Source organism: Oncorhynchus gorbuscha, linkage group LG21 (assembly GCF_021184085.1).
Source record: "Oncorhynchus gorbuscha isolate QuinsamMale2020 ecotype Even-year linkage group LG21, OgorEven_v1.0, whole genome shotgun sequence".
Lineage (NCBI taxonomy): Eukaryota > Metazoa > Chordata > Actinopteri > Salmoniformes > Salmonidae > Oncorhynchus > Oncorhynchus gorbuscha.
The window spans coordinates 46,037,905-46,063,931 of NC_060193.1; the positions used below are offsets into that span (position 1 = coordinate 46,037,905).

General features: G+C 46.0%; 1 protein-coding gene across 1 annotated transcript; it reads right to left on the minus strand.

Annotated features, from left to right (window-relative positions):
* Positions 1 to 2,062: 2,062 nt before the first annotated feature.
* LOC124008400 (immunoglobulin superfamily member 10-like) lies at positions 2,063 to 18,248 on the minus strand. Its single transcript, XM_046319659.1, is given in 11 exon segments — positions 2,063 to 4,139; positions 4,141 to 4,393; positions 4,549 to 4,691; positions 4,897 to 5,083; positions 6,877 to 7,834; positions 8,087 to 11,934; positions 13,961 to 14,444; positions 14,620 to 14,771; positions 15,070 to 15,308; positions 16,720 to 16,849; positions 17,451 to 18,248. Coding segments are annotated over 11 exon segments (7,929 nt in total). The 5' UTR covers positions 17,645 to 18,248; the 3' UTR covers positions 2,063 to 2,798.
* Positions 18,249 to 26,027: the final 7,779 nt, after the last annotated feature.

The following is a 26,027-nucleotide window of genomic DNA, read 5'->3' on the forward strand; positions in this document are numbered from 1 at the left end:
TGGGAAAAAATGTATCCTCTTGAATGTATTTGCCATTTGAGTCAATGAGGAGCACAATCTCTGGCTTTTGTGTATCCTTAGTGGATATGTGGGGGTTGTCAAGAGAGATATCAGGGGAACTGACAGGGGACCTGTAAGGGGTGTGTGGGGTCTGTTGGGTTGGTGGGTCCTGTGTTGTCTGTCCCATTGTGGTGTTGAGATTGTGGTCCGGGTCTGAGGTGGGCTGTTCTGCTGGCTGTGAAACTCTCCTGCCATTGTTGAGCTCAAGAGTTTTCACACCTCTCACTTCACACTTCAGTGCTAATTGAAGTTGCAGCCAGGTCAGTTCTGTCCTAGCAGTTTGGTAGCTTATGTAACGGATGTGAAATGGCTAGCTAGTTAGCGGGGCGCACGCTAATAGCGTTTCAATTGGTGACATCACTCGCTGTGAGACCTTGAAGTAGTTGTTCGTTTTTCTCTGCAAGGGCCGTGGCTTTTGTGGAGCGATGGGTAACGATGCTTCGAGGGTGACTGTTGTCTTGTGTGCAGAGGGTCCCTGGTTCGAGCCCAGGTAGGGGTGAGCAGAGGGACGGAAGCTATAATGTTACACTTAGTAGCCTTATTTATTAAGATGTATATAACAAAATTATCTAGAGATTAGTCTTTGAATTTCTTGGCTTTAGAAGTAGGTTCAGACTGAACATTACTCACTCAGTTTTGTGTAGGATGGTATTTCCATGTTCCGCTGTGTTTCTTCTGCAGGTTTTGGTTTGTTCAAAATTGATTTGCCAGATGCGCCGAATACAACAGGTGTAGTAGACCTTACCGTGAAATGCTTACTTACAAGCCCTTAACCAACAATGCAGTTCAATAAATGGAATTAAGAAAATATTTACTAAATAAACTAAAGTGAATTAAAAATAAAAATAATTTAAAAGTAACAAGAAAAGTACATAACAATAACGCGGATATATACAGGGGGTACCGGTACTGAGTCCAAGTCCTTTGTAGTAATAGTTCATTCAGGTAATTTTGTCCAAAATCAAGGTTTTAGGTATGGAATTTGGATTTGGATTGAAGGTTTTGATGTTGAGGTTAGTATCCTGTATAAGTCCTTGCAAAAAAATGCAAGTTTATCTACATTGATCCAACTCTATTTCTATCTTTTTGCAGAAGAACTCAGGAGCCCATGAGCTCACTACCTCTCTCTCTTTCTCTCATCCCCTCTCTCTGTCTTTCTCTCTCACTCCTATGATGTCATCAGTCTCACTATCTGCATAATAGGGTATTACGTTAACTATGTTAGAGACAGAGCAGAGTGGAGGTGGAAAGAAAAAGTTCATATAAACGCAGCAAGACCGCACTACTTAGTGCTGATGACAATATGGTACTGTAATGGCAAATGGACGACTTCATCTCTATAGTCCTGGGACAGACAGGACCACAGGTGTGTCTAAGATGTGAGCAGCATCCCTGTGTGGTGTCTGCTTTGTGTTTGACCTGGGCCTGGGGGTCAGTGAGAGACAGCTAAAGCCTTTAATTCTTCAATTATCTGAAACAAAAGAGGGAACATTTATTCGGGCTCAACAGCCAAATGTATGGGCCATTTAATGAAGAGCAGGTCCATCAATAGTCAAAGAAACACAGGCTCTATGTCATCCCTGTCGCAGCGGTACTGCACCACTTCAAGTTGTGAGCGGATTTCATAAATCATGAAAGCTGATTACAATTAAGTCTGTAGCGTTAAAGTGGGATTTCTTTCAGAGGGAAACCAGTGAACTAACAGGGGATTTCCCCCACACAACCAGATGGTTCTCCTTTTAGCAAGAGAGGGACCATGACTGTATAATAATCCCCAGAGCTACGTTTGAAAATGTTTACTCTTGGAAGACAGATGCCTAATCTGTCCTGACCTAGTTCTAAGTTCTTATCCCCTTCCCAAATTGCACCTTATTCCCTTTGTAGTGTACTACTTTAGGCCATGGCCCATACACTACGGCTGCATCTTAAATCACACCCCATTTCCAATATCGTGCCTTATTTGGGATGCATCCATAGTCTTTTCTCAAACGTATACAAGTAATATTCTACAAGATTCCGATGGATTTTGAGCTTCTCTTTATTTAAAAATGTGTAAAATTCCTATACATCAAGAGTCTTTTAAAGACAAATAATTTAATAATGAGGGCATGTAAAACCATATTAGTATTATTGTATGTGCTGATGTTGACACCTATGAGGGTTGCAATCAGATCTAAACCATATTGCATGTACAATCATCACAGTAAACGGTAATGTGCGAGTCTCTCCTGTAAATAGCAGGGTTACAAGTCCTTAAGAATACTTTTGGTTGAGATAGTAAGATGATATGGATGATTGGGAAACAGTTATTTAAACACCAGCCATTGTTGCTTAGGTCCCCTGAAATCGTCCTCATTTCAGCAATATTGGTTATTTTCTGTATCATTTTGAATCTTTTCATTAAATCGAACATAAAATATTTAGCTATGCTTATCAAAACTGTTTGACATAAATTGTCATTGTCAGCGCAGAAGATTTAAAGTCCTTCATAGCAAAGTCTTTTTTTGATGAGTGAAAAATGGCTGTGTCACAAAATGGTGGTTGAAATGCAGCTGAAACATGGCCTTGAATGACGTCACAGGACAGATCGCTACCAGTTGGAAAATGTATCTTTACTTTGCATTGACAGTGATTCAAAGGCTCTCCAACATCATGTGGATGGATGAAAAGTATTGGCTGTACTCAGCTCCTTTGGCAGTTTCTTGGGCATATGATGAAAACTATTTGTCTAAGGCTAATCAGAACACATGTAGATAGGTGACTTTAGTATCGACCCCTATCACGTTCCTGGCGGTGCATTTGTAGAAGCCCTGGTCTCTCTGCGTGGGGTTCTGGATGATGAGAGAACCTTGTGGGTGGAGGTACTTGTTGCCAAAGAGGCGTGGCTGGGCACTGACCGCTAGCCGCGTCCTATCCGGCGTCTCCCAGGCAATCTCAGCTCGGGGGATCCCCGTGGCAATACAGTTCAGCTGGACCGCCACGCCGTGGCGAGCGTATATCACGGGAGGCGAGCCGTTGGTGATGCGAGGCAGGTACGCAATGACGATGACGGGCACGGAGAGCAGGGCGCTGCCGTACTCGTTGGCCGCTCGGCAGACGTAGGAGCCGCGGTCGTAGACGGACGCCTGCTGGATGGAGAGTGTCCCATTGGCTAGGACGGCATAGCGACCGGCTCTCTGTGTCCGCCCCAGGACCACCCCACTGGGCAGGGTCCACGTCAGCCGGAGGGGGTCCCCCGTGGAGAGACAGTGGAGTTGGAGGCTCTCCCCATTCATAATACTGATGGGGGAGTTGTAGCGGTTATTGATCTCTGGTTTCCTCTCCGGGGCTAAAGTAATAGTACGTTCCACTAGCCCGGTGACATTCCTCACCAGGCAGCGGTACATACCACTCTCAGAGACAGAGGGGTTAGTGATGACCAAGGAGCCGTCAGGTCGGTGGAAGAACTTGGAGAACTGGGCACCCCTCATGAGGGGGGAACCATTAGGGAGGATCCAGGTTACCGTTGGGGGTGCTGGGCCTCCTTCAAAGGAGCAGTTCAGGGTCATGGTACTGCCTACCGTTAGAGAGAGGCTCTCTGTTTTGGGCCCTCTGAGCTGCGGCCTCTCTACCATCTCTCTAACCTCCAGGTGGACCATCAGCCTGGCCTCCCCGCCCTCGTTGCGTGCGATGCAGGCCAGCTGAGCCGAGTCGATCCCCTTCGGCGAACGTATATCCAACGTACCGTTACGATGCACCGTCATTCTGCTGCCGTAGTATGGTGCCGGGAGAACGATGTTCTCCGGTAACACCCACATGACCTGGGGGATGGGTGTCCCCACGGCCTCGCAGGCCAGCATGGTGCGCTGGTCCCTTATAGCCGTCACTCTGATAGTGTTGACCATACCTCTCAGTCCGTTGATGGTCGGCGGCGTCACCAGGACGTCCACCCTGGTGACTTTGCGGTCCTGGCCGGCACTGTTCCTAGCTGTGCAAGTGTAGTTACCAGCATCAAAGTGTTGTGCCTTCTGGACCACTAATGTACCATCATTATGGACCTGGTACTTAGCGGGGGAGGAGGCAATGGCCCGGGTAGTGGGGGGAGAGCCACGTGATGACTGGGGTCGGCTCTCCCTTGGCGCTGCACTTCAGAGACACGGTCTCCCCATAAAGAACCCTGACGACTTCAGGGCTTTGAGTTTGGTCTCTGATGATCGGAGGGTCCGCCACCACTTTGACGTGAACCTTCATCTCATCCTTCCCTATCTGGTTCTCAGCGTAGCAGGTGTAGTCTCCTTCCTCTCTCATCCCCACGTCGTTGGCGTACAACGTCCCGTTGTCGAACACCACGTATCTGAAGGGGTGGGGGGGAGGGGGGGGGGTGATTGTTTGAAAATTGTACTGGGATCCTTATCGACTATGCAGTTAATGTGCTTCAATAACAGATTGAGTGTACATACTGTATTATGTGATTCAATAACGGTATGTGTGAAGTTAAATACTAAGTACCTGCGGGTGCGCCCACCTCTAGCCCTACTATCCGTCTGTTTCAGTGTGTTGATCATGGTGCCGTCCGGCAGAGCCCAGCGGATCTCAGGGTTCGGGAGGCCAGACGCTACACAGTCCACCTTCAGGTCTCCTCCATACATCACCTTCAGATTCAAAAATATTTATTGTCTATCCAATCGTACATTATACAGAAAATCAACAGAAATATTTGCATGACAACCATATAGTGCACTCTTTTTCACTAAGGCCCATAGGGCTCTGGACAAAAGTAGTGCACTGTACAGGGAATAGGGTGCCATTTGGGATGTGGCCCATTATTTACATAGAAACCTAAGACAAAAGACAGACCTTCTGACTGGCCAGCAGCTGCTTCTGCTCGATCTTGGCCGGCTTGGTCAGCACGCTAACCCTCAGAAGCATGTAGTCGTCCCCCATCTTGTTTCGGGCCACACACAGGTAGTCCCCATCATCTTTCTCTGTCATGGCCTGGATGGCCAGAGAACCGTTGGTGAACACCTTTATTCTGGGGTCGAAGCTGAAACCCCCCCCCACCAACAAAAACAAGTTGTTATTGTTTGTGAATAACAGTATGTCCTGCTGTTAATAGCAACCATTTTAGGTATTTAAAAAAATGTTTTTTCAGCTAAACTTTAGGGAATAGAAAATGTGCCTGTATGATTTCACAGTAAACCTTCTCATTCATGATAACATCTGATGATCTGACAGTTGACATACATTGCCATCAGAAAGTGTTCAGACTCCCTGACTTATTCCACATGTTGTTGTGTTACAGCCTGAATTCAAAATGGATTAAATATATATTTTTTCACTCATCTACACACAATACCCCATATAATGACAAAGTGTAAAAATGTTTTTAGAAATCTTTGCGAATATATTGAAAATAGAATACACACATATTTCATTTACATAAGTATTCACACCCTTGAGTCAATGCATGTTAGAATCACCTTTGGCAGCGATTACAGCTGAGTCTTTCTGGGTAAGTCTCCAAGAGACTCTGTTAAATTGGTTGTTGATCATTGCTAGACAGCCATCTTCAAGTCTTGCCATACATTTTCAAGCCGATTTAAGTCTAAACTGTAACTAGGCCACTAAGGAACATACTTGGTAAGCAACTCTAGTGTATATTTGGGCTTGTGTTTCAGGTTATTGTCCTACTGTAAGGTGAATTTGTCTCCCAGTGTCTGTTGGATAGCAGACTGAACCAGGCTTTCCTCTAGGATTTTGCCTATGGTTAGCTCTATTTCCATCGCTTTCTATCATAACTTGAAAATATGATGAGTGGTACTCAGTGATGTGTTGTGTTGGATTTTCCCCAAACGTAACGCTTTGTATTCAGGACATAAAGTGAATTTGTTTGCCACATTTTTTGCAAACAGGATGCATATTTTGGAACATTTTAATTCTGAACAGGCCTCCTTCTTTTCACTCTGTAATTTAGGTTAGTATTGTGGAGTAACTACAATGTTGTTGATCCGTCTTCAGTTTTCTCCTATCACAGTCACCATTGGCCTCATGGTGAAATTCCTGAGCGGTTTCCTTCCTCTCTGGCAAGAAGGACGCCTGTAACTTCTGCAGTGACTGGGTGTATTGATACACCATCCAAAGTGTAATTAATACGGGACGGCAGGATAGCCTAGTGGTTAGAGCGTTGGACTAGTAACCGAAAGGTTGCAAGTTCGAATCCCCGAGCTGACAAGGTACAAATCTGTCGTTCTGCCCCTGAACAGGCAGTTAACCCACTGTTCCTAGGCCGTCATTGAAAATATGAATTTGTTATTAACTTACTTGCCTGGTTAAATAAAGTTAAAATAATAATAACTTCACCATGCTTAAAGGGATATTCAACATCTGCTTTTAAAATTGATACTCATCTACTGCAAAGTATTGGAAAACCTCCCTGGTCTTTGTGATTGAATCGGTGTTTGAATTTATTGCTCGACTGAGGGACTTTGTAGATTTGTGTATGTGTGGGATACAGAGATGTGGTAGTCATTTACAAATCACGTTAAACACCATTATTGCACACAGACCATGCAACTTATTATGTGACTTTTTCCTGCCCTAACAAATGGGTTGAATACTTATTAACTCAAGACATATCAGCTCTTCATTTTGTAAATACATAATTCCACGCTGACATAATGGCATATTGTGTGTAGGCCAGTGACATAAAATCACAATTTAATCCATTTTAAATTCAGGCTGGAACAAAACAAAATGTGGAAAAAGTACTGTACATACAGACAATGGTCTGAAGGGCATATTAGACAGTGAGTGAAAAAGATGCCAGAAGATGCATACCTGTACTGGGAATCCACTAGTTTCTTAGAGGGGGTCCTCCAGACGATCCTGGGCTCTGGTTTTCCTGTGGCAATGCAGTCGAGCCTCAGCAGCCCCCCATAGACCACGTCAGTCCTCTGGGGAGACGAGGAGGTAATCCTGGCCTCGGTGGAGGATGGGAGTCTCAGTACTGTCAGAACGCTGGTTCTCCTGGAGGCTCCTACCGCATTACTGGCCACGCACTCATATCTCCCCGCGTCGCCTTTGCCTAGCCCACGGATGTACAGGGTCCCGTTGGGGAAGACAAAGAAATGACGGCCGTTGACGAACTGCGAGGTGAGGAGCTGGACTCCGTCGGGCGTGGTCCAGCGGATGATGGGCGTAGGGGCTCCTTTGGCGGTGCAGTGGATGTAGGCCGTGCGGCCCTCGGGGAGGGACACGTTCTCATAGCGAGGTTGCTGGATGACTGGAGCCAAGGCTGCCACATGGAGACGGACAGAGACAGTGTCGGCTCCCGCCACGCTGCTGCCGATACATTTATAGATCCCTCTGTCTGTGTAGCTGGCCTGGGTTATCCGGAGAGTACCGTTACCGAGGAGGTCCACGCGCTTAGGGCCAGACTGAGGGCCGGGCTGGGGGCCACTGGCTGGGTTGGCAGGGCCCAGGGCTGGGGGGGCAGTGAGGTGGACCCTGTCAGGCAGCACCCAGGTGACCCGGGGCATGGGATGTCCCTGTACCTGGCACTCCAGATCGATGCCGTCCCCGTGGTACACGGTAGCATCGCGGTAGCGCGGCTGGAGCACTCTGGGATGCTGGGCCAGCACCATCAGGGAGACCACCATCTTGTCCACGCCATACTGGTTCTGGACCATACAGAGGTACTGGCCTCGGTCCTGAGGCTGGCTGTTACGGATGATAAACGTGCCGTTGGGATGGACCTCGAACCTCTGGACCCGAGTGTTCTGGGCTACTGTCGCTCCTGCATGAATGAAAATAACACATGTTTAAAGACATCGAGTAGATTAAAACAATGCAGATAAAGGATTATTTCTACAACATGTTGTCTGTTGAAACACAAGAATGGAGCATAGCTTATATCATGACAAATAGGATTCTCCTTTTTTTGTTACATTAACAGGCTTACATACAGCGGTGTAATTCTGTAACAGAGAGTGAAGGAGGATGTTCTATGAAGAGGGGAGAACAGAAAAGGAAGTGCTGTTATACATACCAGTGGAGACTCTCGTCCAGGAGAGGAAAGGCCTGGGCTCCCCTACAGCCACACAGGGCAGCTGTGCATCCATCTCTGCATTCACTGTCACTGTTTGCACATCCACGTTGGTGATCCGGGGCTTCCCTCTTACAGCAGGATCTGCTACGGAGGGTCTCTGACCACCTCCCGACACCCCACCTGATAACCCCTGTGTCTGGGTAGGGGTCTCTGTCCTCTGGCCCCCACTAGATGGACTCTGAGGCTTTGACGAAGACACAAATGAAGTCTGAGAAACGCTCATTGTGGTGGTGGGAGTGAGAGTGGTTGTGGTGGTCGTCTGTTTGACCATCTGAGTGTTTGCGTTTGTGACTGTCCTGTGCTTGTGGGGTGTTCTGGGTTCTGTGGTGGTTGGTTTAACACCGGTGACTGGATCAGGCTTGATGTCAGTTGACTCTAGTTTAGTCGTGGTGTGGGAGTCGGCTGGTGGTGGTTGTCTGTTGGGGTCAGATCTGGTGATTAGGATGGAGTCTCCTCTGTTGAGGATCGGGTTGTTTCTCTGGTCGGGTTGAGAGATGAGGACTCTCTCTCTGTGACTGTCTGGGATGTGGTTGGAGTTGGAGGGAACCTCCACTGTTCTGGATGAAGTTTGGGTCCTGACCCTAGTGGATGGAGTGTTTAGTACAGGGATCTGAGGCTTCACCCTAGAGGGGAAAACTACAGATGTCCTCACTGATGTGGAGGTGACAGGTGACATAGTTGGAGTAACGCCCTTTGTTGTCGTAGCAGCAACAGAAACCGCAACATTTTCCAATGGTGTTCGGTCTTTGCCTGTGGCGGAAGTGCTTTCTCTGACGTTATAGTGCCCATCAAAGGTTGTTCCGGGCTTAACAGTGACTGTTTTAGAAGGATCAGAGCCGCGATAAGAGCTTTCAGATGTCACCGGCATTTCAGTGGTACTAACCCGAGACTTCTCATGTCCTGCCTCTTCATAAAAGGGCTCTTTTGTTGAGGCACCCGGGGCGTGTGTTGTGCCGTGTGCACTGGTTATTTCATGCCAGATAGATGGGGACACGCTGTCAATCTCTTTGACCGGCACTTTTTTAACCTCAGTCGTACCTTCTGTATATCGATTGTCTGGTGTGTTGGGCTGTCCATCTGGTAGCACTCCCGGTCGAGTGTTGCGGTTCTCCGGGGACTTGTCAGGACTTGGGACAGGGTGATGGTCTGCAGTAGCGCTGCCTCCCCTTTGCGTTGTCTCGGTTGGTTTAACTGCAGGAAGGGGGACGCTTGTAAATGTCCCCTGACTGGCTGTCGTGTGCACATCCGATTGCTCTGGGACTGGGCTCTGAGTGTTCGGAGTCTGAGAGGCTCTTTCTGGGGCTGTTCTGTGATGGCTGCTCTGGGATGTTTGTTTATATGTTTCTGTTAAAGAGGTTGTGGGAGACGCCAGTGGGGCTGTTGTGCTACTGAACAGTGGTTTGGCGTGTGGTGAAAGGGTGCCCTTTCGAGTTGTAGGCTTCACTGAAGGGTCACTCCTGTCTTGGTATAAAGAGACTACTGTGTTCTCTTCGTGACTCACTCGGCCTGATGACGTTGCTTGGCTGCCCGTCGATGGAACTGCGGTATTAAACCTGTCCGTCATGCTTTTGGCCTTGTCGAACACTTCTATTATTTTAGTCCACGTGGCAGTGGTTGCCTTGGTAGTTGTTGGGAGCGCGTCCTTAGGTGTGGCTGCGGTTGTAAAATCACTTCTCAACGGACTATTAGGCTTTGGCTTCTTTCTACCCATATTGGGCCGTCTTCTCCTGCCCCCACCCCTCCTCCTGGGGTTCTGGGTTCTGAGTCGAGTAGCCACCTCCCCTGGAGTTTCCTTCGTCATATACACAGCTGAAGTGAGCTCAGCTGTGGGAGAGGGTGCGGTGAGTGGAAGATGGGTTATATTCGACGTCGCATGCTGCTTTAGCCGTGTACGTGTTTCTAGCTTAGCAGTTGTACTCCGAGTCTCGGTGAGAGAGCGATCAAATTCATCGCTCTCCGTCTCCGATTCAGAGTACCCTCTAACTGCGGTGGTGGTGAGTGACGGGTCAAGTTCAGCGTCACCTCCTTCATTATAGCTGTTAAAAACACTGGGTTCGTTAGCGTCTTCCGCCCCCTGATTATCCTCAGACGTGGGTGAGATATCAGACTCTGTAATCGCCTCACCATCTGTAGCAGAAGCGGTGGGGGTGGTGCTTTGATTTTCTCCTTGTAAAGAATCGTGGTATGAAGAACTGGTCCAGACGTTCACACGCAGCTGACCCAGGATCTGGGAGTGTGTGGGTGTGACTGTGTGCCTGCCTGGCGTCTTTGTGTGTGTGACAGTGTTACTGGGCTGCTGGGGAACAGATGTGACAGGCTCTGTGACTGGCTGCGTGAAACGAGCATGATTTGTGCCTGTATCCGCATCGGAGTCTGTGGTGTATGTAGTGTGTAGAGTGGGTGTATGCGGTTTAATAGTGGGTGTGTATAGCTCGTTCTCCTCTTCCTCGTGGAGGTCATCTATTGACCCCTCTATGTTGCCCGGAGACTCTGTCTGCTTAGCACTGGCCGTTGTCGTTGACTCCTGATTCTTCTTTGTGGTGAGGTGAGTTGAGCTGGGTGTTATGATAATGTTACCCTGTCCGTTCTTGTCACGGATTTTGGCCAAAATGTCCGCCCACTTCTCCGGGTCTATATTTTTGTTTGTCACGTTAATCCTCCTCCTCGTCTCCACTGTGTTTTTCTTGTATTTGTCATTTGTCCCTGTCGTGGTTGGTTTTCTAGGTGCAGCAGGTCGCCTCCATGTGTTTCTAAATGGATGTCCTCCACCCCTGTTTGAACCTTGACCTCTCCGCCGATTCATTAGCTCCACACGGCTCGGGGGTGAGGATGAGGAGGAAGAGGAGGAGGGGACTTCCTCCTGTGCGTCCTCATTGTCCCCTGATGCCTCCTCAGTGGCCTCCATGGGGGCTTTGACCCTGGTGTTGACTCCTGAAGCGGACTGTGGCCTCATTCTCCTCAGTGGTCGCATCTCTGCTCCTAACTGTCTGGTGAGAGTCACCTTAGTAGCCAGGGAATACACACCATGCTGGTTCATGGCCACACATTTATAATATCCACTGTCGGTCAGTCGACTCTCTGGGACTCTCAGAGTTCCGTTGGAATACACCAGCGCTCTAGAAGAGTTGGCTCTGTGACTCACTATGTTGCTATCAGGAAGGATCCAGTTGATCTCAGGGTCAGGAGAGCCAGACACGACACAGTTCAGAGTGAGCGGGACACCGGTGAACCCCTCTACGAGGGTAGGCGCCGTCTCATCCCCTCCAAGAGGGGGAGGACTGGACGACTCCGCGACCGTCAGGCGGAAAGGGAGGACACTGAGGTCGTCAGAGACCTGGGCAATACAGTAATATATCCCTGAGTCTGAGTGTCCTACAGCTTTAATATCCAACCTGCCGGTGCTCGACACTGACACCCTGTTGTCTGGGTTGCTGTATGGTGCCTCCAGCTGGGTACCGTCTGGCAGCATCCAGCGAACCGCCGTGTCTCCTGAGCTCAACACGTTACAGTCTACTGCAGCAGAGCTGCCCACTACAACACTCAGCGCCGTCCTGGTAGTGTTTGTGTTCTCTATCATGACCCATGTCCTGCGTTGTCTGCGCTCCAGCTCAGGCTCCACGATCTGTGTGAGGTGGGTGCTGAGGATCAGCTTGACGCTCTTCCCAGTGGACTGGGGCCTGTTCAGCTGCAGGTCCACAGAGCTCTGCATCAGCCAGGATGGTTGAGCTACCATGTTAGCCTTAACCCCTGTGTAGTACAACGCATCTCTCTCCAGGTCCTGCCTGTACCTGGAGATCAGGAAGTTTGAGTTTATTAGAAAAAAACACATAACATAAAACATAACATAGCAGTATAAAATGAGATGCTCTATATCACGTATTGAACTCAAGGCCCATTCAATCTGGCCTGCGGGTGGATTGATTATTATTAATATTTAGAATAGCAGTCAAAAGTTTGGAAAAACCTACTAATCTTTCTTTATTTTTACTATTTTCTACCCTGTAGAATAATAGTGAAGATATCAAAATGATTAAATAACACATGGAAGTATAGTAGTAATGTAGTAACCAAAAAAGTAGCCACCATTTGCCTCGATGACAGCTTTGCACACTCTTGGCATTCTCTCAACCAGCTTCGCCTGGAATGCTTTTCCAACAGTTTCCCACATATTTTGAGCACTTGTTGGCTGATTTTCCTTCACTCTGCGGTCCAACTCATCCCAAACTATCTCAATTTGGTTGAGGTCAGGTGATTGTGGAGGCCAGGTCATCTGATGCAGTACTCCATCACCCTCCTTCTTGGTCAAATAGCCCTTACACAGCCTAGAGGTGTTTTGGGTCATTGTACTGTTGAAAAACAAACGATAGTCCCACTAAGTCCCACTAAGTGTAAACCAGATGGGATGGCGTATTGATGCAGAATGCTGTGGTAGACATGCTGGTTAAGTGTGCCTTGAATTCTAAATCAGTCACCAGCAAATCACCCCCACACCATCACACCTCTTTCTCCATGCTTCATGGTGGAAACCACACATGCAAAATAATCCGTTCAACTACTATGCGTCTCACAAAGACACAATGGTTGGAACCAAAAATCTCAAATTTGGACTCATCAGACCAAAGACAGATTTCCACTGATCTAATGTCCATTGATCATGTTTCTTGGCCCAAGCAAGTCTCTTCTTATTATTGGTGTCCTTTAGTAGTGGTTTCTTTGCAGAAATTTGACCATGAAGGCCTGATTCACGCAGTCTCTTCTGAACAGTTGATGTTGAGATGTGTCTGTTATTTGAACTCTGTGAAGCATTTTTTTGGGCAGTAATTTCTGAGGCTGGTAACTCTAATGAACTTATCCTCTGCAGCAGAGGTAACTCTGGGTCTTCCTTTCCTGTGGCGGACCTCATGAGAGCCAGTTTCATCATAGCGCTTGATGGTTTTTGCGACTGCACTTGAAGAAACTTTCAAAGTTCTTGAAATTTTCCAAACCGATTGGCTCAAACGCATTAAGAAGGAAAGAAATTCCACAAATTAACTTTTAACAAGGCACACCTGTTAATTGAAATGCATTCCAGGTGACTAACTCATGAAGCTGGTTGAGAAAATGCCAAGCGTGTGCAAAGCTGTCATCAAGGCAAAGGGTTAAAGAAGAATCAAATAAAGAATATATTTTGATTTGTTTAACATGTTTTTGGTTACTACATGATTCCATATGTGTTATTTAATAGTTTTGAGGTCTTCACTATTATTCTACAATGTAGAAAATAGAGGGGAAAAAAAGAAAAACCCTGTAATGAGTCGGTGTGTCCAAACGTTTGACTGGTACTGTATATTTATATATTTTTGTGGGGAAAAAACAATCTCATTTATTATTTAAACAATTATTTAAATGACTAAAACCAAATCAAGACTGTGTAGAAATAATAATGGACCTACATTTACAGTCTCTTCACTCTGTCCAGCTAGCTAACAGTCATCGAAACGAAAGCTAGACAGTCAGGGAGCATCGAAAAATAGAGTGAGGACAATGTTTTGCACATTTTGATGGCAAGGAAATACAATACATTTTAAGTGTGGCCCTCCGGACCTCAGTGAAGACTGAATGTGGCCCTTGGGGAAAATGAGTTTGACAACTGTGCTCTGTATTGAGGACCACTCTGAAATGAACATATCAAATCACATACGGGCAAATCCTAACTTCCACAAACGTTCACGTGCATTGATCTCAATGCACAACTAAGTGAAAATGTTACTCAAGTAGAAGCTGGAATTTGGCCCATAATGATCAGTTAAAAAGCGGTTTCTTAATCCAGCCTACCTGTAGCTGGGCACCGGCTCCTTAGTCAGCATGATCTCTCTCTGCAGGTGAGCGGGCGTGTCGCTATAGTAGGCGATCAGCTTCCAGAGTCTCTCATAATTGTCCCTGTTGATGGGACACTCCAGATCCACGGAGATACTCACATTAGAGGTCAGCTGCAGAGGGTTGACCTGTTCCCAGCTGACTTTAGACAACTCCCTGCGGGGCTCTCCGACGCTGCACTCCAGATCCACTTTGTTCCCATGTTCGTCCGTCAGGCCTAAGGTAATGTTGCCAAATGGCCCCTTGAACTCCTCCAGGGTCACGACCTCTGTCTCTGTGTCCTCTGGGGTCATAGGTTGATCAGGGGAGGTGATAACAGGGCTGGAGCAGCCCAGTGTGTCCAGGCCCAGGACTTCTTTCATTCGTAAGTTCTTTGGGGAGTAACACATAAGGCAGAGCTGACCTCCTGGGTAGGCCCTGTCCTTTTTACACTTCAGCACACCTACGAAGAAAGGAAAATGAGAGGGAACATTAACATCATTATTCGATGTTTGTAATTCCGAGTGTGAAGTTTGGTTAGGTTTTGGACATACATTTTCATACATTGATCCAATTGTATCTGCCATCACTGACAAATACGTACATTCACTGAGTAGCTGGTAAATAAAATACCTTACCTGGTGAGTTTTTGTCCCAGTCGGGGAACCACTTCATCCTGCAGTCACATGTCCAAGGATTCCCATGCAGGAAGAGGTTCTCCAGCTGGGGCATTCCTCCCAGCAGCTTCTGGGGCAGCGAGGTCAGGCTGTTCTCCGACAGGTACAGGTGCCTGATGAATCGATAAGGAGACAGGAGGGACATTATAACGTTAGCTTCAAACATCTTGGCTCCATCTCAATTACTCCTTCCGTGATTCCTCACATCCTATTTCCTTGCCTCATTTTCAACTGCATCAGAGAAGGTCCCGCTCCTCTGACCTTCTACAATGGGTTTTGAGAAGACGGTGAGGAGAGAGGACGCAAAGAATCGAGGAAAGATGAATTGAGAAAGTGCCAATACTAAGATAAAACGGATAAAATATTGTCCAGAGCATTATGGGTACTGTAGTTCATCATGCTCGGCTTCACCGGAGGGTGGAGACGTGGAAGTGTCCCAACATGGAAAAGGTGGAAAAAGTAGAGGGGTGGAGCTGCTGCAGTCTGTTCCCCTCCAGCTGTAGGAGACGTAGGGAGGTGAGGCCCTGGAAGGTGTCTGGGTGAATGAACTCCAGACGGTTGTGGTCCAGGTGGAGTCTGGTCAGAGACCACAGACCCTGGAGAGTGTGTCTGTTGATCTCCTTCAGTTTGTTATAGCTCATCTTCAGCATCTGAGGGGGAGAAAGGCAGAGGTAAGGGAGTTATCATCCTAATACAATAGAGCAGGGTTTCCCAAACTTCAAATAACCAACTCATCATCAAGCTTTGCTTATTTGAATTCAGCTGTGTAGTTCTAGGCCCAAAAAACAAAACGTGCACTCAGGGGGGCCCCAGGGTGCAGGACCGAGTTTGGGTAACTCTGGAATAGATTATAGTAAAATAGAGTAGAATATAATAATAGAATGCAACAATTGCCTGGTACTATACTGTATAACCTACTTTACAGTACTGAGGTGATATTTAATGTTAATCAACATTTCCTGTTTATTACTGGAAGCACAGACACGAGCCTACCAGACGAGCTAAATTACTTCTATGCTCGCTTTGAGGCAAGCAACACTGAAGCATGCATGAGAGCATCAGCTGTTACGGATGACTGTGTGATCACGCTCGCCATATCCAATGTGAGTAAGACCTTTAAACAGGTCAACATTCACAGACGCAGTACTAGGATGTGTACTCCAAGCATTCGCTGACCAACTGGCACGTGTCTTCAATGACATTTTGACTACCGACCCGTAGCACTCATGTCTGTAGCCATGAAGTGCTTAATAAGGCTAGTAATGGCTCACATCTACACAATTATCCCAGAAACCCTAGACCCACCATAATTTGCATACCACCCCAACAGATCAACAGATGATGCCATCTCTATTGCACTCCACACTGCCCTTTCCCACCTGGACAAAAGCAACACCTACGTGAGAATGTTATTCATTAACTACAGCACAGCGTTCAACAACATAGTACCCTCAAAGTTCATTACTAAGGACCCTGGGACTAAACACCTCCCTCTGCAACTGGATCCTGGACTTCCTGGCGGGCCGCCCCCAGGTGGTAAGGGTAGGTAACAATATATCTACCACGCAGATCCTCAACACGGTGTCACCTCAGGGATCCGTGCTCAGTCCCCTCCTGTACTCCCTGTTCACTCATGACTGCATAGCCAGGGACGACTCCAACACCATCATTAAGTTTGCCGACAACGATGAGACAGCCTATACAGAGGAGGTCAGAGACCTGGCCGTGTGGTGCCAGGATAACAACCTCTCGCTCAACGTGATCAAGACAAATGAGATAATTTGGACTACAGGAAAAGGAGAACCAAGCACACCCCCATTCTCATCGACGGGGCTGTAGTGGAGCAGGCTGAGAGCTTCAAGTTCCTTGGTGTCCACATCACCAACAAACTATCATGGTTCAAACACACCAAGACAGTTGTGAAGAGGGCATGACAAAGCCTATTCCCCCTCAGGAGACTGAAAAGACTTGGCAGAGCCTCAAAAAGTTCTACATCTGCACCACTGTAAGGTCTACACCTGTTGTATTCGGTGCATGTGACAAATAACATTTGATTTGTACCTGTAAGGACATGAGATCCTTAAAGGCCCCGTTGGGAATGTTGTGGAGATCATTCCCATGCATCATCAGAAGCTCCAGCTTCCTCAAACCAGCCAGAGAGGTCTGAGACACATGGTTTATGGTGTTAAACCTACAGGAAACAACAACGACACAAAAGCAATTCATGACTGACTATTAAGGTACTTGACTTGTTCTTTGTGGAGCAAAGTGCCTTCATTTCTGACTGTATAAGAAGAAATGGCTAAAGACCTGACTGAACTTAAGACCTCTGGATCAAAACATTGTCAATGAAGGTGGCAGTTGGGAACTAATACAGTGGGCGGGGCTTTCTGTTATTTTAAAGAAATGGCTCAAGCTCACATGTAAAATGACTCAGTAAAAAGCATGGGGTATATAATAAGCATATAATAAGATTAGATAAGACCTCACTGTAGGCATTTGCATTATGCACATTTACTTGTGAGTTGCAGAGAGATTAATTTCAGACACATGCTCAGCACATGTACTTAACTGTAAACAATTCCAAAGGCCTCTAATGAAAAGTGAATATTTGATAGCTTTAAAAAATATATATTGGCCTACAATGCACATGCATAAATACAAATCGTATACTTTATGCACATACTGCACGTCCATAGGTAGAAGTTATTGTGTTATTGTGCATGACGCTTGTTTTTTAGGCCTATGGTCTCATTGCGGGTCATTGAATAAAGTAAATCCAACAGGCTTACCCCAGGTTCATGCGCTCCACTTGTCTGGGTATGCTGGCGGGCACTGCGAGCAGGGAACGGAACGTGCAGTGCACCTCTGTGGCCTGAGGGCACGTGCACTGGCGCGGGCAGGGGAGACTTGTAACTGGCACCATCAGCATGGACAGTATCAATATGAATGCGGCGGAACGGTCCATCTTCAGCTGCGCATCCATCCACCACAAAAAAGGTTTCTACCTCCTATCACTGGAGGGTTACAGATTCATTTTGGTTCATTTCAGTAGTACCCAAACACAAATGAAAAGGTGAGCTCTGACAAAACACTTCACTGTAGTGAAAATCGTTTGACTATGCGCGAAATTAGTGATCTCTGTATGAACGCATCTTTACGCACATCAAACATGGCATGACCTGAACCGAAAGGAAAATGATAAACATCTCACCTTAGATTTTTTTTATAAACTTTTATTTAGATCCAGACTCACTGTATCCCATTTTACCATGGCTTTGGTGTCTCAACGCCACTCCTCACGAAGCGCATAACTCCATAGTTATACAGTCCTATAATGACAAAACTCCCCAAAGAATAAAATAGTTACAACAAATTCCGATGTCAAATCCGTAGACAGAAATGCGCACAGAGCTTCGATAGACTGTTTGAAGTATCCGTTTTGTTTCGTGTGTAGCCCCTTGAGAAACTTTGCAAATAAAATGTAACTTCTGCCCAAAACTGTACAGTGCAGGATGCGCCTTACACCGACAGCGAGGGGTGAGTGAATGGCTAATCGTTTCCAACATACAGTCAGTCTTGAGAAGCAGAAGGACCCAAGGAGGGGTAATAAAATGAGAGACACGTAAGAGACGGCAACTGCTGAAATCGGCTACAGTAGGTCGTTACAATAAGGATATCGTTTTTCCATTCAACTACGGGCATAATCATTGTGTCATCACATTGACAGTTGGCCACTTCCAGGAATCGCTGCTTGAAGATTATCTTCATTAAATTCATGAATTCATTTATAAAAATGAAGGGAGATACCACAGGCTACTTCTTTTCTCGGTTGTACTTCTGTACTGTAGACCGTCATGTGAGGTAACCTACTAAGTGAAGGGAGCAGACAGACCAAAGTAAAGTTTATGTTGGTTTTACAGCCCTGTCATTTAACATCTCACCCTCCACCACACACAGTACTGTATCAGCAAGCACGTGTCATTTGCAAGCATTCCAGGAACCACAAACAGTATGTCACACTGGCCAATCTATCCCCATATCCCCTTAGTTGATTTGGTGTTAATAGGACAGCCTTTTAGAACATGTAAATCAGATCGTGTGTGTGTGTGTGTGTGTGCTTGTAGGGTGAGATCTATATACAAGTTTAGAAAACCTGATCCCTGGGGACTGACCTCACAATGATCCTTTAACCCACCAGTGGGAAGCCTTGTGGCTGAGGGAGGCAGCGGACCCTATTGACCTGCTGTGTGTGATCACGTCAACCTTGAGGAGCGAAGAGTTCAAAGTCTCCCAGGGGGTCAGAGAGCTGAGAAGCCTGTGTGTTTATTGAAATTATACCGTTCCCCCATAGAATAATTACTGGTCCAATCCCTTTGCCAAGAGTGGATAGATATCATTGTGAATTATGGCTATACACTTGCATTGCTTTACCTTATGCAAGTTAATACAAAGTGTTATCTCTTAACATGCCATTAATATTATTTTTGGCTTTCTAGTGTAGAAGCAGATACAGCATAATTAAAACTCATAACTTGTATTTGGCATTTTCATATTAAAATCCTGTGCAGAAGGTGGGGAAAACACACTGTATTTATGATACACAAAGAAATATCCTGCAGAAAGGTATTTTGCTTGTTTAATTAAAATAATTGTGTTTATTTAAGAAACCCCAAGTGGGTTAATTGTGTTTACAGTGTTTAATCTTTGAAACAGGACTTGTTCCTTAGTCTCTCTCTCGGCACGCGCTCTTGTGCGGTCTCGCTCTCTCGCTAAAGCATCGACCACAACAGGCATTCAGTTAGCTGAGTAAACAACATCAACATCTACCCTGAGAGAGAATGCATGAACCCCTTAGGAAAGCTTTAATGCTGGTTAATTATAGAATAACTAAGATGTTATTAAGGAGAGGGGAAATCTATAGCTTTGTCGAAGAAGAAAACCCAGTAGCAAACGTAAAGGCCTTTATATACTATCATTAAGCACAGTGGGAGGATTAACATTATAGCATTATAATGAATAAATCAAGCTTACAAAACCTGATCCCTGGGGACTGACCTCACAATGATCCTTTAACCCACCAGTGGGAAGCCTTGTGGCTGAGGGAGGCAGCGGACCCTATTGACCTGCTGTGTGTGATCACGTCAACCTTGAGGAGCGAAGAGTTCAAAGTCTCCCAGGGGGTCAGAGAGCTGAGAAGCCTGTGTGTTCGACCAAACGCCTGAGATTATATGTCAGACCGTGATCATGTCCTGACATCCATCATCATGTCACTTCAACAGCCAATAGCACACGGCTGCACCAAAGCCACATGTAGGTGCGGCCAATGTCAAAGTGCCAAGAAGGGGGGCCTCAAGTTCAGAGTCAACTCGGTCACGTACCACACACATTGCGTCCTCTTGACAAGCTGGCCCAAAAGTCAGATAGCTTGTGCAAGATATCCTCTAAAGAGCGTACACACACACATAGCAGATTCCATTTGATGAGGGTTAATGTTCTGGGAGTTCCGCTCTGGAGATCTGTAAAAGAAGATAAGAAATGTATCATGAAATTAATATTGGAAATACTTCATTGATGGAGATTGGGCCTGCCACCAAAATTATACCTTCCCCTCATAGAATAATTACTGGTCCAATCCCTTTGCCAAGAGTGGATAGATATCATTGTGAATTATGGCTATACACTTGCATTGCTTTACCTTATGCAAGTTAATACAAAGTGTTATCTCTTAACATGCCATTAATATTATTTTTGGCTTTCTAGTGTAGAAGCAGATACAGCATAATTAAAACTCATAACTTGTATTTGGCATTTTCATATTAAAATCCTGTGCAGAAGGTGGGGAAAACACACTGTATTTATGACACACAAAGAAATATCCTGCAGAAAGGTATTTTGCTTGTTTAATTAAAATAATTGTGTTTATTTAAGAAACCCCAAGTGGGTTAATTGTGTTTACAGTGTTTAATCTTTGAAACAGGACTTGTTCCTTAGTCTCTCTCTCGGGCACGTGCTCTTGTGCGGTCTCGCTCTCTCGCTAAAGCATCTGACCACAACAGGCATTCAGTTAGCTGAGTAAACAACATCAACATCTACCCTGAGAGAGAATCCATGAACCCCTTAGGAAAGCTTTAATGCTGGTTAATTATAGAATAACTAAGATGTTATTAAGGAGAGGGGAAATCTATAGCTTTGTCGAAGAAGAAAACCCAGTAGCAAACGTAAAGGCCTTTATATACTATCATTAAGCACAGTGGGAGGATTAACATTATATCATTATAATGAATACATCAAGCTTACAAATCGAGGCAGATTGGCAACAGATAAGTTATTGTCCATGCCATATTTGACATGACAATACAGTAGTGTGTCAGGCACGTGAAGGGGTTCTCATGTATGTTATTTTGTGTTGGTTTGGAATTGTTCACTTCCTGATTTGACTGAATTCAAATCAGTCTACCCTGGTATTTAGTCTTCATCTTTGTCCACCTATCACTGAGCAAGCAATAGGTAAAAAATTTTTTTTTAAATCCATCCATACGATGGCCATAAAAAAAACCCTGGTAGATACCCATAGGGGCGTAGAGGTCGACTGAGCTAGACCAGTCATACACCATGACTGTGTTTGTGTGTTGAATAGACTCACAGAGAGAGTTAGGATCTGATGGATGCCAGACTATTCTAGTTCCACGACCATGGCAGCAGTGTGGATGGATACACAGAGGTACAGTGAATGAGCGGGGCGTACTGTACCCAACAAGGCACCATGACGAACGATCCAGAACATAAACCAAGGGGGAGTGTCTTTTTCACCGGGATATATGGCTCTCGCATGTGTCCTAGTTACACTATTCAGAATTGCTCCAAAAAATAAAGCTTTGTGTCTCACTGGCTGCGTGTCTGAAATGGCACCCTATTCCCTATATTGTGCACTTATTTTGGCCAGAGCAGTGCAGATCTTTAGGCCAGAGCCTAGGCCTTAGGAATAGGGGGATGTTTTGACACTGTCAACGCATGGGAAAAGCCTGTTAGAACTAGAAGTCTTTCGTAGGCGCTGTCCAAATGTAGCACACTATACTGTAGGTAATAGGGTGAGATTGTGTCTTGTTAGAGCAGAATAATTCTCTTGGAGGCTACTGAATGTTTGTATTGAGCTCGGACATCACACGAACACCAGGGGAGAGGGCTGGGAGGCGAATGCTTGGAAAGAGACCTGAAATCCTGCAGTCTGCAGTCTCATACCTTTTCGTTGTTCCAAATGGCATGAGTTCATTAGAACGTGCGTCGAAGATGTCGGTCCCATAGCAACGATAAAAACATTCCCTAACCAGAAACCGTGGATTGATGGCAGCATTCGCGTGAAACTGAAAGCGCAAACCACTGCTTTTAATCAGGGCAAGGTGTCTGGTAACATGTCCGAATATAAACAATGCAGCTATTCCCTCCGCAAGGCTATTAAACAAGCTAAGCGTCAGTACAGAGACAAAGTGGAATCTCAATTCAATGGCTCAGACACAAGAGGCATGTAGCAGGGTCTACAGTCAATCACGGACTACAAGAAGAAACCCAGCCCAGTCACGGACCAGGATGTCTTGCTCCCAGGCAGACTAAATAACTTTTTTGCCCGCTTTGAGGACAATACAGTGCCACTGACACGGCCTGCAACGAAAACATGCGGTCTCTCCTTCACTGCAGCCGAGGTGAGTAAGACATTTAAACGTGTTAACCCTCGCAAGGCTGCAGGCCCAGACGGCATCCCCAGCCGCGCCCTCAGAGCATGCGCAGACCAGCTGGCCGGTGTGTTTATGGACATATTCAATCAATCCCTATACCAGTCTGCTGTTCCCACATGCTTCAAGAGGGCCACCATTGTTCCTGTTCCCAAGAAAGCTAAGATAACTGAGCTAAACGACTACCGCGCCGTAGCACTCACTTCCGTCATCATGAAGTGCTTTGAGAGACTAGTCAAGGACCATATCACTTCCACCCTACCTGACACCCTGACCCACTCCAATTTTCTTACCGCCCAAATAGGTCCACAGACGATGCAATCTCAACCACACTGCACACTGCCCTAACCTACCTGGACAAGAGGAATACCTATGTGAGAATGCTGTTCATCGACTACAGCTCGGCATTCAACACCATAGTACCCTCCAAGCTCATCATCAAGCTCGAGACCCTGGGTCTCGACCCCGCCCTGTGCAACTGGGTACTGGACTTCCTGACGGGCCGCCCCCAGGTGGTGAGGGTAGGCAACAACATCTCCTCCCAGCTGATCCTCAACACGGGGGCCCCACAAGGGTGCGTTCAGAGCCCTCTCCTGTACTCCCTGTTCACCCACGACTGCGTGGCCACGCACGCCTCCAACTCAATCATCAAGTTTGCGGACGACACAACAGTGGTAGGCTTGATTACCAACAACGACGAGACGGCCTACAGGGAGGAGGTGAGGGCCCTCGGAGTGTGGTGTCAGGAAAATAACCTCACACTCAATGTCAACAAAACTAAGGAGATGATTGTGGACTTCAGGAAACAGCAGAGGGAACACCCCCCTATCCACATCGATGGAACAGTAGTGGAGAGGGTAGCAAGTTTTAAGTTCCTCGGCATACACATCACAGATAAACTGAATTGGTCCACTCACACTGACAGCGTCGTGAAGAAGGCGCAGCAGCGCCTCTTCAACCTCAGGAGGCTGAAGAAATTTGGCTTGTCACCAAAAGCACTCACAAACTTCTACAGATGCACAATCGAGAGCATCCTGGCAGGCTGTCTCACCGCCTGGTACGGCAACTGCTCCGCCCTCAACCGTAAGGCTCTCCAGAGGGTAGTGAGGTCTGCACAACGCATCACCGGGGGCAAACTACCTGCCCTCCAGGACACCTACACCACCCGATGTTACAGGAAGGCCATAAAGATCATCAAGGACATCAACCACCCGAACCATTGCCTGTTCACCCCGCTATCATCCAGAAGGCGAGGTCAGTACAGGTGCATCAAAGCTGGGACCGAGAGACTGAAAAACAGCTTCTATCTCAAGGCCATCAGACTGTTAAACAGCCACCACTAACATTGAGTGGCTGCTGCCAACACACTGTCATTGACACTGACCCAACTCCAGCCACTTTAATAATGGGAATCGATGGGAAATGATGTAAATATATCACTAGCCACTTTAAACAATGCTACCTTATATAATGTTACTTACCCTACATTATTCATCTCATATGCATACGTATATACTGTACTCTACATCACCGACTGCATCCTTATGTAATACATGTATCACTAGCCACTTTAACTATGCCACTTTGTTTACTTTGTCTACATACTCATCTCATATGTATATACTGTACTCGATACCATCTACTGTATGCTGATCTGTACCATCACTCATTCATATATCCTTATGTACATTTTCTTTATCCCCTTACACTGTGTATAAGACAGTAGTTTTGGAATTGTTAGTTAGATTACTTGTTGGTTATCACTGCATTGTCGGAACTAGAAGCACAAGCATTTCGCTACACTCGCATTAACATCTGCTAACCATGTGTATGTGACAAATACAATTTGATTTGATTTGATGTGACAGGGCCAGAAAAGGATCTATGACCTGCGCTATCCTTCAAGTCTTGAAGTAGATCTTCAGGGAAAGACCATGTGTATGGTTGAAATAGGGTCCAGACAAGACCTTGGTTCAACACTGTAGAGGTGTGCTTGATTGAGCTTTGCCTGTTGCAACGAAAACAATGGAGAGGTTGCTAACGCAAACGCCGAAAGTGTTTGAAAGACTTCAAATACTATTTGAACCCAGGGCAGGTCCTTCCATGAGTTAAGTTGACTTTAACAAAAGGGAACCGTTCTTCAGACACTCAAACCTTTATATAAGCCAGAGCCCGTCTGCAAGTCTGAGTACGCAAGAGCGATGTGATTTTTTTGTGAAGAAGCATAAGTCGCTACAGAGGCCAAGGTAAACTCACCATAAACCTGCCATATCGTAGAAACAGCCTTTGACTCATGGAGATAACAGAACCACAAGAGATCAGTGGAAAACTCTTGCTGACCTCCTCACGTTTCAAGAAGACTTTCACCCCCACGTCCACCTGCTCAACATGTGTTCTACCTCATACAGAAAGGTCCAGAAACATCCCAGAACTGATTCAATTTCTCACTTCTTTCCTGTTTGGGGGTTGTGACCTCATGTGGAAAGTGTAAACCATTACCGACCACCCAACGACGTCCAGGTGTAATGGGGGTTTTGACAGGTGTCATTCAGAACAGGGAGCTGCTTTGTGTTACCTAGCTGCACTAAATTGACTGAGAGGATTTCCATTTGAAATGCTACTTAGTCTCCGACCTGGCATGCACCTGAGTATGTTCAACAACAACCATTCCACATGACTATAGTTAAAACTACTTCTAACCAGGTTGGCGAGTAAATAGAATTAACTAAATAAAGAAGAAATCTACAATAGTGAAATGCTCTTGCTTTTTTTATTTTTATGTAACACAATGTAGACCCAAGTTTGAGTATATTTTTTAAATAAAACTTACTGGGTGGGAAACTATTTGTATCACATTTTAATTAGCACTACTCCTTATTTAATCTAATGCATTCATGGTATTCAGTGACTAATTAGATTTCCTGCACACACCGTGTCTCTAAAAACCCTTCAACACGTTTCTCGTCCCCCCCCCCTCTTTTGTCAGACAATGGCAAAGTTTCCACACAACAGGCAGGGCTTTACGGCTGCTCTATGAGCTTGAAGACCTGGGTTCAAATAGTATGTGTTTTCTTTCAATGTTTAAGCTACACTTGATTGAGCTGGCGTGGTGCAATTGAACCAACGGGGTAGTTCCAAATGTGTAAACCTCGTCTGACACCCCAGACAGGCTCGATCAAATGCTCAAAGAATTTGATAAAAAAACAAATACTACTTGAACCCAGGTCTGAGCCAGACCCAGACCCAGACTTTCAACCACTAAACACATGCTATGCTCTCCCCCAGGGGAGACATCTGCTGCCATGATCTGACCCACCAACCACACAGCTCAGCAAAAATAAACACCATCCATTCTCCAATACTATACAACCAAAGATTATTGCAGCTATTCATTCAAGCCGTTACAGTATGCTTTTCTTGCACCCATGACCTAATGCACCTAATGTTGTCTCGATTCATATGCAGATTATAATTACCAGTGCTATAATAACTAATAAACAGATGAAAATGATTTGTGGTGGATATTTCTTTGTGGAGAGAAGAAAGACAGGTTTGTAGGTCAGTCATTCCATAGCTCTGAGTCAGTATACATCCCAAATGGCACCCTATTCCCTATATAGTTCACTACTTTCGACCAGA